We start from the raw sequence: 16,318 nt of genomic DNA, 5'->3' as shown, positions 1-16,318 counted from the left end.
GTTTATTTGAAACAGCATGCAGTATTTAAAATTAAACACTAAAACATGGAAATTACTATTATTGGCAAACAACACTTTTTAAAGAAAAGCATTTTACAGCAAGCCGCATAAAAACAGGAAACGTGGCTGAATTTCAAAGTAAACACTTGCTTTACAATGGTTTTATGACGGAATAACGCAGGCAAAAATCGCATGCCCTTACAATGCATTTTTTATCCTGCATTTGTTACCCCGCATTTTTTAGCGTGCATATGCTTTTACCTCGCCGGCCATTACAATGCATCAATAGTCTAGCTAAGAGAAGTATTAGTATGGTAAGTTGAAATATATAATATTCAATTTTTATCTTTTCGGGGGGAGACCCCCCCAAACTTACCTTAACCCCTTCTGTGCCCCGCCCTTTCCACGCCCTGTGCCGGGCGTTTCATTAGTGGGTGGGGTTCATGACGAGATAGTCTCGTCATGGGCACAGCACAACCGCGCTCCATGACGAGACTATCTCGTCATGGGCACTGAAGGGGTTAAATGCGTGGTAAAGGCCTATACGTGGTAAAATATTTGTGGTAATAAATGCATGGCAAAGGCACTGCAATGTAAAATTCACGTTGTAAAGACTGTTTCCCCCTTCACATCTGTTATTTGTTGTAAGGGGGCTATTCTGATGCCCAGTGCCTTCATTAGTAGAACACAGTTAGAAACCCTGGTACGCATAAAGTGGCTTGAGATTTCAGCAAGGTTTGTATCTGTACATGGAAATATATATTTATTTATTCCTCACAGAATAAGTTGCAACACATTCAGCACATCGTAAGTTAATTAATAGCCACATTATTTGGCGACCATAATTTCTTTATAATAATATACCGTCAATTTGAATTAATATATAGTAGATCCACCCAGAAACGATTAGTACATATTATTCTAACGCCCCTTGTTAAAATGTGGAGACCACAATTGTTAAGACGCAAGTGTAATGCCCCCTTTTGAAAAATCTGGTTCAGAATTTTCCAAAAACGTTTTCCTGAAAACATAAAATAGCTGCCTTGAACAATGGATCAAGCTAGTTTGAATCTTGTAGGCCACGTTACTGAGTTTTCTGTGTATAATCAGCAAAGAGGCAACGTTTTCTCAAATTTGCCAGCTTTCTTTTACCTCTTTAATGCCCCAACCATTTGATAAGGAAAAATCCACATCCAACACACATACATATCATAGCCTACCACTTGTATACAGACATCGAGATTTTGTGGAGGGCTAAACGCAGCTCTACCTTTTTCTGTATCTAATATCAAAATGTCTTTAAGAGACATAGGGCCATATGTAGGAAGCCAAATACCGGTCGGTAACGGCCGATTTTCGGTAAATATCCCGTTACCGACCGGTATTTAGGCTTTTGGTATGTAGGGGGCATATTTCAGGATTCGGTAATTTACCGAATCGGTAAATACCGAATCCTGAAATGATATGTAGGGGGAGTGTGTCGTTGGTGTGGGGATTCGTTATTTACCACCAACTAAAAGTTGATGGTAAATGACGAATACCTATAAAAAAGCATTTTTTTGCAATTTGAAGTGTGCAATGTGGCAGACATACATGCCCTTAGGGCATGTATGTGCGCCACATGTGCACACATGGACGAATCAGGGGTGCAACAGGGTGTCAATGTGACACCCTGCCACCCATGATGATGCCTCCCCCATTACCGATTCGGTATTTACCGAATCGGTAATGGCAACTGGCTTCCCATTCATTCCTATGGGCCTCCAGGCCCATAGGAATGAATGGGAAGCCAGTTGCCATTACCGAATCGGTAAATACCGATTCTAAAATACCGACATATACCGAATCGGTAATTATTTACCTACATTACATTTACCGATTCATAAATACCGAATCGGTAAAAATCGGTAAATGTAATTTACCTACATATGGCCCATAGTATTTTCACATTACATACCCATGCCGAAGTTCACTTAATAACATGGGTCTTAAACAAATTGATTTACATTGTTAGGGACAGTCATTAAATCTAATCCTGTCTTTAAATATGCATCCATTTAGGTAGGAGACCTGTTTTTTGTGAGCATCTTTAAAAGTTATTGCAATAGGTGCTTTCTCCTGAATATCCTGATGTGTAATCTATCTTGATATACAGTACATAGATCTCCTTGCTGGACTGTTGCACCTTGCATTTGCTTCTCTCTACAAATGTTTATGGTTTCCAAAAGCCCGGCCTCTTTTTCTGCTCTAAATGATTTTAGTTCGAAATGAAGATCCAGGCCCTTGCCTTGAAGTGAAATTATTTTGTTTCCTTTTAATACGGAATTTACATTTTGTGTTATGTTGCACACCACAATTTTTTTATATAGTGCCTGTCTGTCAATTACTGGGACACTATAGAGCCTTTCCTTACAGATGCGTATGTGCAGTTTGCCAAGAGAGGTCATGTGGCTGTCCTTGGACCGAATATGCCCATAATAGTGACAGTGGTGTTGTGTTGGGTGTTGTTTTTTCCCCTGTTCTTGTGTTAGTAGTGGGGTGGGTGTGGGAATGAGACAATTTTGACCCCCTGTCCAAACCTGTATGAGGGCGAGAGGTTCCGAGGGATGCCACTGCAGTGTGTTTTACAGTGGTGTTGCAAATCATTTGGAACTCCGGTGTGACAGTCAGTCTGCCTCTTTGGGATCTGGTAAACGTGTGCTGAACCTGTTATGATTGTAATTTCCCAGGTGTTAGTGGAGGCTTTATGTGAGTGGGCTTTTAGGGTCGATGAGGCTGATTTCTTATTGGGAGTGTTTTAGTTTGGTTGTTATGTCTTGCTGATCTACCTAATGTTAGAGGATGGGTTTTAATGTGTTGTGTAGGTCGATCAGCATAGATAAGTCTTGCTTAGTTGTGATTTCATCAGGTCAGTACTGTCCAAGTATCATCCTAGCCCATGTCCCCTGTTACAGTTCAGATTTGTGCTACAGTATTGGAGCATCTATGAGTGAGGAGGTACGCCCGGTTTGCGGTTCTCACTTAACATCTAGGTTGAACTATCCCTACTCTTAATTCTAAGCATATTCTGCAAAGAGCAAGAGCCCTGTCCTTTCTCCCTGATCCCACCAGGAAAGCATGTAGATTGTGCTTCCTAGGTATTACCCGGTCTCTTACATGTTGCTACCTTTTGCTGTATTGATTTTTGCCATATCTTTTGCCATTATGCCATGCGTTAATTTATAAGTCATGGCTAGGTGCATTAAGGAATTCATATTTTGCTGTGTGCGAAGGGTTGTGTTTTGTGCTGTAATATTAGTAACTGTGAATGTATTCAATGTAGATTGATGATCGGTTCCAGACTCTGAGCTGTGCCTCTATTCCACTTCCTGTGCCCTCTTATCCACCCTTATTGTCATGCCCTGGATTATAAAATTCTGAAGAGGATAACATGAGAACAGTAGTTTGAGACAGACCAAGGCATGATAAAATGATGCAATTCAAATATGGATATCGCTAGTGTTTTCTTGTACATTGTACGTTTCCTTAACATGCGAGCTGGCCCGGTTTCTGCATTTTTTTTAGTTATATATCTGAGATCAAGCTGAACTTGATTTTGATAAATTCATAGGAACGTGCAAGTCTCAGAGTCTGGGTGGAGGAAATTATACTCAAATAGAACAAAGTGACCACTTCACTGTTGATGTGTAGTCATGTGTAAATGTACTTGCAAATTTCCCTCGGTCTGCCTGCTCTGCCTTTAAGAAACTTTGAAGTTAACAGGAATTTTCAGAAACTGAAATGGCGGGGTGTTTTTGCCTGGACATTGTTGGAGGCGCGGAGGTAGCGCACTCAGCAGGGTGTGCTGAGTCCTCTATGAAATACTGCCAGCGCCCTTGCACTTGAAAACTCTGCTTAGAGAATGATCGTTTTACTAGCATCATAAGTCAGCTGGAAACTGATGACTCGACACACTTTTAAAGGCTATTACACTTCAATGAGAGACACATATTTACGCTCCACTCACTGTACCACAGCGGAAGTAAACCGAAGAAGGCTTTTATGCACTGCTAGGAATACCTTATGAACTTTAAACCGTTCAGAATGTCATGGGGAATGTTTCGCATGATGAATTTCAGAAGCAGAAACAATAGCATGACATGCAGATTCTAGATCACAATTGTATTTCCACTTTCTGATAGAGCCTCAATCATCCACAATTCAGCATGATGGTGCATAATAAACATTCTTTCTGTTTTTTATACTGCAGCCTGTAGCTTCTTCCTCCCCGCAAAGTAACCTACCTGGCGTCAAGTGCAATGGCTCAGCGTCCCATTTGCTACTTGCCTCCGTGAATAGCCTAAAATGATGCCATGTTTTGCATCACAATTTATTGATACAGTTTCATTAGTTTTTTTCTTTGTTGTGTTTTTTATTTTATTAAATGTTGTTGACATCATTTGCATCGAGTGCAATCTGTAATGTTTCCAGTTCCAGTCTTCCCTCCTAAGGAGTAGACTAAGGCACTGGTTCACCAAACATTTTGTAAGTATGGTGAGAGTGATGTTAGGCACCGGAAGTTCATGAAATGTGTAATGCCCCCTCCCAGTGGTTCGTACGCGTGCACCGTGTAGACCGCATTTGCATGTATGAAAAACACATATTTTTACATGGGCTTGGAGAGTTGATACAGGTTTCAGAGTATTTGCTAAAGGCATGTGATGCAGATTAGGTTACGACCCACAAAATGGGCACTTTCTGTGTTGGGCTTTCACCCAAACAGTGCCTACGATGTGTTCAGTTTTAACAGGCAGTATAGCTAATGGTGCGATGGATTAAAAAAAATTATTACCGCGCATTAATATAAATGTGGTGACATTTTGCATAATTCTCCGTGTCCCAGACTTGTACGCTGTAGACAATATATGCACCATAGAAATGTAGGGTTGTGAAAACAGGCACAGGTGTGTAATGTAAGGCAATACTATCCAGATGTAAGAAATGTTGATAGGTTAATATTTTTGTCCATCATTAACAATGTGCAGAATTCATTTTTCACACTCGATTACACATGTAACATTGTTATAGAACTGTTTGAGCTGTAGAGGTTTTGACACTAATTTTCTGTGATGTGTAGAAGTGCGTTTTTCTGATATATATTGAATAGGCTACATTTGTAGTGCTAATGCCATCTTGTTCAAATGGAAGTCATCTCTATCACTCATCCTGTCTTCCCCTGCCCATTTTCTCTCTTCTCAAACTCTGCAGTACACAGTCAAGCTGAAATGTAATTTTATATTTCCACTGTTATTGTTATTCTGCTCTCGAGGAATCTTTCCCAGTTCAGATTTAATTTGAAACACTTACAAAGTTCTTTCATTTGTTCTCTGTGCTCTATTCATTCACTTAAGATGTTATTGTTAATGTATCTATTAGTGTTCAAGCATCTCTGGACGACATCAATATTGAGGGTGCTGAATAATTATTCATGTAGTAGGTTAGTGCTTAGGTGCTGAGGCAATGTAACATTTATTTTTCATGTGCTCTGATTTGCTGATGAAATGCTACATTTTCTCACACCATAGGGAAAGTGTTGATTTTGTACTTTCCTATCGAAGAATAGGGTATAAACACCCTTGATTTTCGGGGTGAGACAGAGTTTTCATGTATGCTACTTAGGATATATTTAGGTCAAAAAAGTTCATTGTTTTTAGAATTAAATCCAGTCTAACTGCTGGGCTATCTGCTGTTCACAATCAATTGTTATACTTCATCCCCTTGCACTGCTCATACAAGACTTGCAAATCAATAGAGCATCTCTACCCAGACTGAGTGATGTTGTTTAAGAAAACCACTGACATCTTAGAAGTTGGCATCAAGCAACATCTTGCAAATTGTCACCAAAATGGCCAGCCATACAGTAAAAACAATGTCCGATAGAATGATGCTTTACCTAAATGTAACATACGATGTCGCCCATTTTCTATTCTAACAGCCGACAGTTAAGGACACATATTACATATTTTTAGAGTAACTTTAATGTTTAACAACAATGAATACCTCCTCTTTCTTTTGAATGTTTACCAGGCATTTCTGAAACCCATGTTCACAATACTTCTTAAAATTCAAAACTAGGATTTTTTTACCCTATTATTCATTATTGTAGCATTTCATTTTTTACAGAATATCCTTTACTTGTTATTTAGATATCAATAATGCTGTGTCAAATAATTCTCCTTAACTCAAACACATATACAACGCAGTGAGCCTCGGCTTGGCTCTCTGGGGAGTGGTCGGTTTGTCATGTGAGTGGGACCTTTTGGGTTCATTTGCATTTTGCCTGGCCTTGAATTACAAACAAATGGAACTTTATCACTCGTTGCCTTTTTTCTGCTACTTGATTGGAAAGAGCCTTAAACGTGGCCTCAACGGGAAAGGGTGAGTATCTCATTAAAGGCACAGACACACTGGTTTAGTTTTGTGATACTTTATGGCTGTCGGAGGGAAACCCTCATCTTTTTCCCCAAAGTAACTAGGTATTTTATTCATTTATTTTCTTTAAAATGAACTCTATACTGTTTGCTTGCTCTGCTCTGTGTTTGCTAGCTTCAAGGCTTGTTATGAGTAATGGTATCAAGTCTGCTTTTAATACTTCATGTTTATTGTGATTATTATTATTTCAGTTTGAAGAGTTACGAACACACATGTAGTATTTGGTCACAAACCCAAGGGACAATTCAGCCCAAACAATAGATTTACCTATCAGCTATTAGACCATGCACAGCTATTCGATCATGCACAGCTATTCGATCATGCACAGATATTCATACCTTCTCATATCACACCCGGTAATAAAGATTTACATGAAAATGAAAGGAAGACTAATTTGTGACGTCCCTATTTACCAAACTCAATAACACTGACCTAGAATACACAAAGAGTGAAAAAGGTAAACAATAGGTAAGGAACTGGTAGCTCTTCAACTGTCATTCACATTCCAAAAAAACAAGTTAAAACCGTTAGTCATAAAATGATAGGAAAATAGATATGTTTCAAAAGACTTTTGAGGGTACTGCGCAACTAGTTGTTCATTATTTTCCTTAATAGTTTCAGCAGTTTCTGCTAAAGTAGAATAAAACTGAGCCTGGCTGTTTTCCCGTTAGGTAGGCTCTAAGTCTTGCTGTATGTAACTTGAAGGTTTATATTGCCCTCAGATAAGCTGAACTAATACTGAATACCACCGCAAACCCAAAGAACAACATTTGACCCTCTAAAGTAGTATATGTCTATCTATCTATTTATACATTGGTTGACCGACCGACTCACCGAAAAAAAACCAAAAGTTAAAGTGACGTTATGGGGGTCATTACGATGGCGGACGGACTTCTGTCCATCCGCCATCGCATTGTATTTGGAACCACCTGCCTACAAGGCGGCGGTCCCACAGTGCAAATTACGATGCGGCCACCACCGTGGCAGTCGCATTGCCCATGTTTTGTATTGCGGCGGGTGCTGCGCTGTGCATCACCCGCCGCAAGACAAAACAGACACCCCACACATATCTCTGCACTATGTGGCAGGCACCATGCCGTGCCTACCACATGGTGTGGGGATATGTAGGGGGGCACCATAGATGCCCCCCAGTGCCTATGTCCCTGGCCAAGGGGGTTAGGACGGCCCGCTACAGGCCCTCAAATCTGTTTCCGCTGGCTCTTTTGCTGCGGGTTGACCGCCGCAAAAAGACCAGCAGAAAGGGATATTGTAATCCCTATGGCAGTACCTGACAGGCACTGCCGCCATTCTGATGGATACTTCTGCCTGTGGATTCCTCACCTTATGAATACCCCCTGCACCAGCATTCAGTGGGAAACTCTTTCCTAGCTCTCCCACGTCGACAAGGACGTCACAATAGCACAGCTCTGCTCGCGACACCGTATGACGTCATTGGAGCCATAAAAGGACCTCGTCGGCGTGCTGACGTCCGTTCCCTTTTTTCCGCACCGTCGACGCTTAACGGTTTTTCTTAGGGCTCTCCATTTTCATCGAGGAAAACTTTGTATCTCTTGTTTGTTCCTGATGGCTACTTCCAGAAAGACCGGGTTTAAACCCTGCAGAGAGTGTGGCGGGCATATGTCAATCACGGACCCGCATGAAGATTGCCTCTGATATTTATCCTCGTATCATGACGTCGAGGAGTGTCGAAGCTGCAGGAAGATGAATCCGAAGGCCATTAAGGAGCGAGAAGCTAAGTTGTTTATGGCCAAAGCTAAAAAGGAGAAGAGAGGTCGTAAGAGGGCGAAGTCTTCGTCGTCCCATACATCGAGGTCGAAGAAACATAAGAAGTCCAAGGAGGCATGGCTCTCGACATCGTTCTTCGAAGACCAGGGTCTCGAGGTCAAGGTCGCCGACTCCGGCTGAACGGCCTTGAAGAAAGGACTTTGTTTCTCCATCTCCTTCTCCTCAGGCGACGCCGGTTCCATCTCCCGATCCAGTATCGCCGGCTTCGAAAGGCACTTCGCAGCATGAAGTCTCGCCGACTCCGGCGATGTCTCCGGTGCCTAGGGAGTCGACTCCAGACCGGGTGACTTCTCCTGTGCGAGCGCCGTCCCTGGCTCCGCAACATCCAGCTCGAGCTCAGGAAGGTACGGATCCTTATCCTGCTTTTCCTGCTCCTGGGTCAGACTCTTCACATTTTCTTAATGCAATGTTTGGCATGTTTGCCAGGGCCACTGCTCCATATGGTGCGCCTTCGGGCCCCGTGGGTCCTTTGGCCTTCAACTTGGGTGTTCCTCAGTTTTATCCTCCGGCACTCTTTATGCCTTTCTTGCCATCAACTCCGGCTTGGCATTTCCCGGTGCCGAGGTCCTCCACTCCAGCTCCACGGACTCCTTCAGCTGTTGACTCGGCTCCGCCTCGAGTTTGACTGGCGTCGAGGTTCAAAGTCGATGCTCCTCCGTCGACGTCGTGATGGCTTCACCGACGTTGCACTCAGCGCCGCCGACGCCTATTCCTAAACATCGCTCTAGGAGAGAGGCGCAGAGGATCCTTGAAGAGGATGAATATGTACAAAATCAGGAGGAAGGGGAGATTGTTGATTCTATGGATGAGTTTGAGGGCCTCCGCGAGGCTAGTGGCTTGGTCACTTCTCCTGAGTATAATCTCCCATCTGCGAATGCTGGTGTTGAGCAAGACATTGCTCCTTATCATGTGGTCATAAGGAAGGCGGCTGATTTGCTTGGTTTACAGCTTCCCTCTGCTGAGGTGAAATCTAAGTGCTTAATACTTCTTTCACTACTGAACCGTTGCTTCCCTTTACGGATGCTTTGACGGAACCTATAATGGAGGTGTTGCAGAAGCCTTTGTCTGCTCCTGCGGTTTCTCGCTCCATCGCTAGGAGGTACAGGACTGCTCCTGGTGATCCGGCTTTTTTATCCTCTCATCCGAGGCCGGAAAGTCTAGTGGTCCAGGCTTCTTGTTCGAAGCAGTCTTCTGGTTCTTTCCCTATCATTCTTGGTGATAGGGATTCTAAAAAGATGGAGCAGGTGGCCAAGAAGGTGTTCTCTTCTTCAAGTATGGCTCTTAAGTCCACTAATGCTACCTGTCTTCTTGGAAGGTATATTCATGCTTTAATGGACTCAGTCATGCAGCTAGCTCCTAAGTTGCCTGAGGAGGATCAAGCTAATTTCATGGAAGTCCTTTCTGATTCGCAGGCTGCGACATGTCAGGTGATTCAATTAGGCCTGGACACTGCTGACTCTGTAGCTCGTGTGATGGGTTTTTCTGTGGCTGCAAGGAGGCAGACCAGGCTTCGTTCGTCTGATTTCTCACCAGATGTTCAGGTGACTTTGCTGAATTTGCCCTTTGATGGGTCAAGACTCTTTCGTTCAAAGGCGGACTCAGCCTTAGAGCGTTTTAAGGACAGCAGGGCTACTGCAAGGTCTCTAGGCCTCCAGGTGCAGTCCAGAGGATACGGATACAAGCGGTATCGTGGATTTGGGAGATCGGCTTCCTTTCATGGCTGTCAGCAATCTCAACAAGGCCAGCAACAGCAGAATCCCTTATACAAGTCGTACAGAGGGAGGATTAAAAGAGGCCTCAGGAGTGCAGCTCGACAATAATCCTCCTTCTATTCCTCTACTTTCCCTCACGCCACCGTTGGTACATCAGGAAAGCAGTTCTAGATTCCCCATCTTAGAACATGTTGGTCCGGTTGGAGGTCGGTTGTACCGTTTTCTACAAGAGTGGAGACTGATCACGTCAGATCGTTGAGTCTTGAATCTTGTAGAGAATGGGTACGCCCTCCCTTTTTTTTGGAGTTTCCTCCTCCTTACCCTCCTCGCCAGTTCTGGACCTCAGGATTTTGAACCTTTACCTCAGACAGGAGAAGTTCAAAATTGTTGACATTGGCTCAGGTTCTCCTTGCGCTGCAGCAGGAAGACTGGATGGTGTCCATCGATCTACAGGATGCGTATTTTCATCTTCCCATCCTTAGGTCATATCGGAAATATCTTCGGTTCACGGTAGGGTCACAACATTATCATTTTGTGGTTCTTCCGTTCGGTCTTACTTCCTCACCTTGAGTCTTTACAAAGGTGATGGCAGTGTTAGCGGCTCATCTCAGAAGGTCAGGGGTTCCTGTATTCCCCTACCTGGATGACTGGCTGTTGAAAGCGGAGTCTCCAGAGTTGGTTTTTCGCGACTTGCAGGTAACAGCTCGTCTGTTATTCAATTTGCGTTTTTCGATAAATGTACCCAAATCTCACCTGGTGCCTTCTCAGCGCAGCCTGTTCATAGGGGCAATACTGGACACTTCTGTGTGTGGAGCATACCTGCCTCCGCAGAGGATTCATGACATACAGGAAATGATTCCTTTATTTCACGATGGAGCGGTTGTTCTAGTCCTGAAGGTTCTTCGCCTGCTCGGTCTGTTCACTTCCTGCATTCTGTTGGTCAACCATGCACACTGGCACATGAGGGCACTCCAGTGGTGCCTCTGCAGGCAGTGGTATCAGCACAACGGAGATCTCGGGGAGAAGGTCAAGATCTCCAGAGAAGCTGCAGCGGAGCTGATTTGGTGGAGTGTGCAGAGCAACCTGTCTCAAGGAAAACCCTTTCAGCCTCCTCCACCAGTGGCCACAGTGATCACGGATGCCTCCACTCTAGGGTGGGGTGCTCATCTGGGGGATCTGGAGGTCAAAGTTCTTTGGTCTCCAGAGGAAAGGTTGCTTCATATCAACCTGCTGGAATTGCCGGCGATTCATTTGGCACTAAAGGCCTTCCTCCCTTCCCTTCGCGGTCAGTCGGTTCAGGTCCTGATGGACAACACTACCGCGATGTGGTATATCTACAGGGAGGTGTAGGGTCAGTTCGTCTCTGTCAAGAGGCTCTGCGACTCTGGTCCTGGGCTCAGAACCATCGGATTTGTGGGTTTGCAAATCATCTGGCCGGTGTGCTCAATGTGCGTGCGAACAGTTTCAGTCAGCGTTTCTCGGCCGATCACGTGTGGCGGCTTCATCCGGAGGTGGTCCGTCGCATCTTTCAGATGTGGGGGTCTCCTCGGTTGGACCTGTTTGCCACGCACAAGAACGCACACTGCCCGTTGTTCTGCAGTCTCCAGTATCCGATGCAGGGACCACTGGGGGACGCGTTTCAATTGGATTGGAGCTCACAACCCCTTTACGCGTTTCCTCCCATACCCTTGATTCCTTGGGTTCTGAGGAAGATTCACCAAGAACGGGCCCAAGTCATACTGATCGCCCCGGATTGGCCACGAAGGGTGTGGTACACAGATCTACTTCACCTCTCATCGCGCCCTCCGCTCCGTCTCCCTCTCAGGGCAGACCTCTTGCAGTCGCAGGGGCAGAGCCTGCACCTCCATGCCTGGAGATTGAATGGGGCAACCTGAGTTCCTTCTCTCTCCCGCTGGATATAGTGGATGTCATTTTATCGTCCAGGCGACACTCCACTAAGTCTGTTTACTCTTCCAGATGGTCCAGATTTGTTAGGTGGTGCGCAGAGAGAGACATTGACCCTTTGAAGGCCAGTTTGTCTAATATTTTGGAGTTTTCACTTTATTTGGCACAGCAAGGTTGTGCTGTGGCCACTGTTAAGGGCTATTTGTCGGCTTTTCTATGTTTGCCGGACCAGCCGTCTTTATTTAAGTCCCCCATTGTCATGAGGTTCATTAAGGGCCTTACAAATAAGTTCCTTCCCACACCTTTCATTATGTCTCAGTGGGACTTGAATCTGGTTCTTACTTTTTTAATGGGTTCTCCGTTTGAGCCTCTTCATACTTGCCCGTTGAGGCTTCTTTCTTTTAAAATGGTTTTCTTGATTGCCATTACCTCGGCTAGGAGGGTTAGTGAGCTTCAGGCTCTTAGTTCGAAACCTCCTTTTGTGACCATTCATGAGGATAAGTTGGTCTTAAGGACCAGGGCTGCTTTCCTTCCCAAGGTGGTTACCCCTTTTCATTTGGGACATTACTTTACCTACCTTCTATCCTCCCCCTCACACTTCCAAGGAGGAGGAGAAGAGACTGCATAGTTTGGACCGTAAGAGAGCTGTCCGCTTTTACTTGGATCGGACAAGAGATCTGAGGCTGGACGATCAGCTGTTTGTGGGCTATGTTGGGAAGATGAAAGGCAAGGCTGTGCACAAGAGGACACTCTCATGGTGGATCATCTTGTGCATCAAGATCTGCTACGCCTTGGCCAAGAAGGACCCTCCTGAAGGTATCCGAGCTCATTCCACAAGAGCTAAGTCTACTTCTTCTGCTTTGGCTAGAGGTGTTCCTGTTGTAGACATTTGTAAGGCAGCAACTTGGGCCTCCCTCCATACCTTTGCGAAGCATTACTGCTTGGACTCTGAGGTTAGGAGGGATGGCCATTTTGCTCGTTCTGTTTTGCAAGATTTTTTGGTCTAGTCAGGTGGACACCCTCCTACGGGAGAGGTACGGCTTTGGTAATCTATTCATATGGTGAGGAATCCACAGGCAGAAGTATCCATCAGAAGAACAAGTTACTTACCTTCGGTAACGCTTTTTCTGGTGGATACAGTATCTGCCTGTGGATTCCTCACTGTCCCGCCCGCCTCCCCGTTGTCCACCTGTTTCTACCAAAAGTTTTTTTATTTTAATATGTCTTAATCATGTTGATATTTTAATAATGAGAAATGCTTATTCAGTTGCTATTTCTCTGTCTTTATTGATTATGCATTTGTGAATTTATATATGTGCATATATTTGGTATGCTTTGTTTGCATTTGAAAATGTGTCGGTCTGCCCGTTTGCCTCGGTGGCACGGAAAAAATGGGTGGAACTGACGTCAGCACGCCGACGAGGTCCTTTTATGGCTCCGATGACATCATACAGTGTCGCGAGCGGAGCTGTGCTATTGTGACGTCCTCGTCGACGTGGGAGAGCTAGGAAAGAATTTCCCGCGGAATGGTCGCGCAGGGGGTATTCATAAGGTGAGGAATCCACAGGCAGATACTGTATCCACCCAAAAAAAATTGTTACCGGAGGTAAGTAACTTGTTCTTCAGGGACTACAGGGAGGTCCCACAGGCGGTTGGATACGGACTACCCATTAGGACCGTGACAGTCGGAGTTTCTGACCCCGACCCGTCCTGAAGCCATTATAGTATGGTGGACAGAGATCCCTGTTACGACGGCAGGGAGACCGCCACCGACAGCCTGTCGGTGGTGGTCTCCACGCCATCGTGATCAGGCCCATGGTTAGGTGCTGAAATAAGGTAAAAAGTAACACTTGAAAACAAAAAAAGACTTTAAAATGCACTAGCTATAGTTTACTGAGCTAACTATAACTTGCATCCCCATTGTGCACTACGTATGACCTCACATATTACATCACTCATGACACGTTAAATGATATCACTGAGAGCTTATCAAGCTCTAACAGTCCAGCTATCATTATCTTTTTAACCCCTTCATGATCACATAAAGCAGCTCTTTAAACACAAATTTCTTAAACAGATAAATGGATTTACATCAAATAATGAAAAGCACTTATGAGTAAAGTTCAACATTTTGCCAGATTTTGTGTTTTTCTGTATCACTTCCTACATTTTTCTACGAGGATTAACGAGAGAAATCAATGTTTTGGGATACCCGCCCGCTTATTCTTGGCTCCCCACTTGACAGATCTGTGCAAAAAATCAGGATGGAGCCAAAGTTATTAGCGAAACAAAAAATGCTCTTGCTATGGGATATATAATATATTCATGTAGCCATAACCTTCTGTATTGAGTCCCTCATTTGAGCTGCATTTTTCCTCTCAGTTTTTGTAGTGGCTGAGACTTGTTCAGTTAGTAGTATACTACAAAAGAGAGTTTTTTTCAATTATCACACATCCTGCTTAATATCAATCATATCCCACACCAAAAATGTTATTTTGTATCCTACTCTCCTATTGAAAAGACAAAGCAGGGATCGAGACATATTTATCATGAAAGAGAAAGTCTCACCCACAAATTTGTGGCATGTTTCCTGATTGGATGATGCTACAAGGGTGGCATTTACCTTTGTGAGACGACTTTCAAGATAAATGTAACTGGATAAACAAGGGATCTTGACTGATGCTCAAACTATCTTTATGCATACTCAAATGAATTCCATTTATTGCAGAGTACATGGGACAGGATTAAAAAATCAAAGGTGGCTGAAGCTAAGAGTAATGTTTCAGTCATCCTTTTATGTTCCAACGTGTTTCAACCCCCAACAGGTCTTGAACCTTCATCAGGGCTACTGGGATCCCTACTCTAACTACTGTGTGTACATCTATCATCAATGCAGGGGTAAGAGAAAGTGTTGCCTTTAACTCTACAGTAGTTGGTATGTCTTAACCCCTTAACTGCTGGGTTCCCCCCATACCCCCAGTGCTGACTCCTCATTTTTTGCTATTTGAGGTATTACATGAGGTATTCATGCCAAATTGATGTCCTTTTTTTCCAACATCATGGGATTCTAAAGCTACCCAGGGTTTGTAGATTCCCCTGGGGGGGCGGGGGGGGGGGGAGCAAAAAAAGAGACAAAATATATCTACATTTTGAGTTTTTTTTGGGGGGGAATAAAACCAGTGCTCAGGATAAAAGAGTCTGGTTTTTTTCCCTAAAAATGGTATCAACAAATTGTTTTCTGTGCTAAAGTCACCATCTTCCCAGCTTTCAGGAACATTCTTAGTTGAATAATAAGAAAAAATCCTAATAGTTTTAGCATTTTTCAAAGAGGTAGCCCATTTTTTTCAAAATGTTGTGCTTTCATCCCTTCCAGCTTGTGGTGAAAACTAGTGCGAAACCCATGGGTGATCCAGGAAAACTTTAGAATTCTGAAAAGTAGACAACATTCTGAATTCAGCAAGTGGTCGTATGTGTAGATCCCTCAGGGTTTCCCAAAAGAAACTAACTGTTGAAATAAAGAAATATTGAAATTGAGTAGGAAAAAACAGCCATTTGTGACATCATTTTCATCTGTAACTTTTTGTGACTATGGCCAATTTACAAAAGCAATATACCATTACATCTGCTAGACCGTTCTAGTTGTGGGGATATACAGGGTTAGTAGGTTCTCCAAGAACCCAAAGTACCTAGAGCCAACAAATGAGCAGCACATTATGATGGTTTTTCTTTGTGTAGTGAGTATATGCCAATTCATATAGTGAAACATGGGTATCAAAGAAGTGTATGTATTTCTGAAATGGGCTCTAGCTATGGATTTAGAAGCAGTAGTTATTTGTACATCTCTGAATATGTCGACACCCATACTAGCATGTGATTCAGAGGGCATTTTTCAAAATATGGCTTCTTTCTTACACACTGGCTTATATTTGGAAGGCACAAATAAAGTGAAATCCAATTGGCAATGACAAATGTTCTTCTATTATATGTTCCTAGAGGGAGAGGTCCTTGCTGTGCTGAAGAAAGGTGTACAGGATTTTACTCCCTTTTTTCTTGGTTCTAAAGAAAGAAAGACGCTTGAGGCCAGTTCTGGACCTTAATGCTCTCAACGTTGCCAGTGGGCAGGACAAGTTCAGGATGTTGTCCTGAGTTAGGTTGTGTTGAAACTGAAGGCAGGGCATTGGTTGATGTACCTGGACCTCCAAGATACCTGTTTTAATCATCTGAGTCTCCCTGCCCACAGACCATACCAGAGGTTTCCCATGGGGGTCTTAGAACTGTCAGTTTGCAGTTTTGCCATTTAGGCTGACATCCATGCCTCTTGTTTTTACAGAAGTGTTGGCATTTATTGCTACTTCACTGAGATGGTCAGGAGTCTGTGTATTACAATACCTGAATAACTTGGCTTTACCATCAATGCCTAGTGC

General features: G+C 43.7%; 1 protein-coding gene across 1 annotated transcript in view; it reads left to right on the top strand.

The window, feature by feature from the left end:
* ALG6 (ALG6 alpha-1,3-glucosyltransferase) overlaps positions 1-16,318 on the top strand; it is a 302,197-nt gene that overhangs the window by 203,772 nt on the left and 82,107 nt on the right. Inside the window, exon 7 of the mRNA XM_085602411.1 lies at positions 6,232-6,417. Coding sequence (XP_085458537.1) covers positions 6,232-6,417 — 186 coding nt within the window. The remainder of the gene's footprint in view (positions 1-6,231; positions 6,418-16,318) is intronic.

This window comes from Triturus cristatus, chromosome 4_2 (assembly GCF_964204655.1).
Source record: "Triturus cristatus chromosome 4_2, aTriCri1.1, whole genome shotgun sequence".
Classification (NCBI taxonomy): domain Eukaryota; kingdom Metazoa; phylum Chordata; class Amphibia; order Caudata; family Salamandridae; genus Triturus; species Triturus cristatus.
This window is presented reverse-complemented; position numbering and strand designations above follow the sequence as displayed.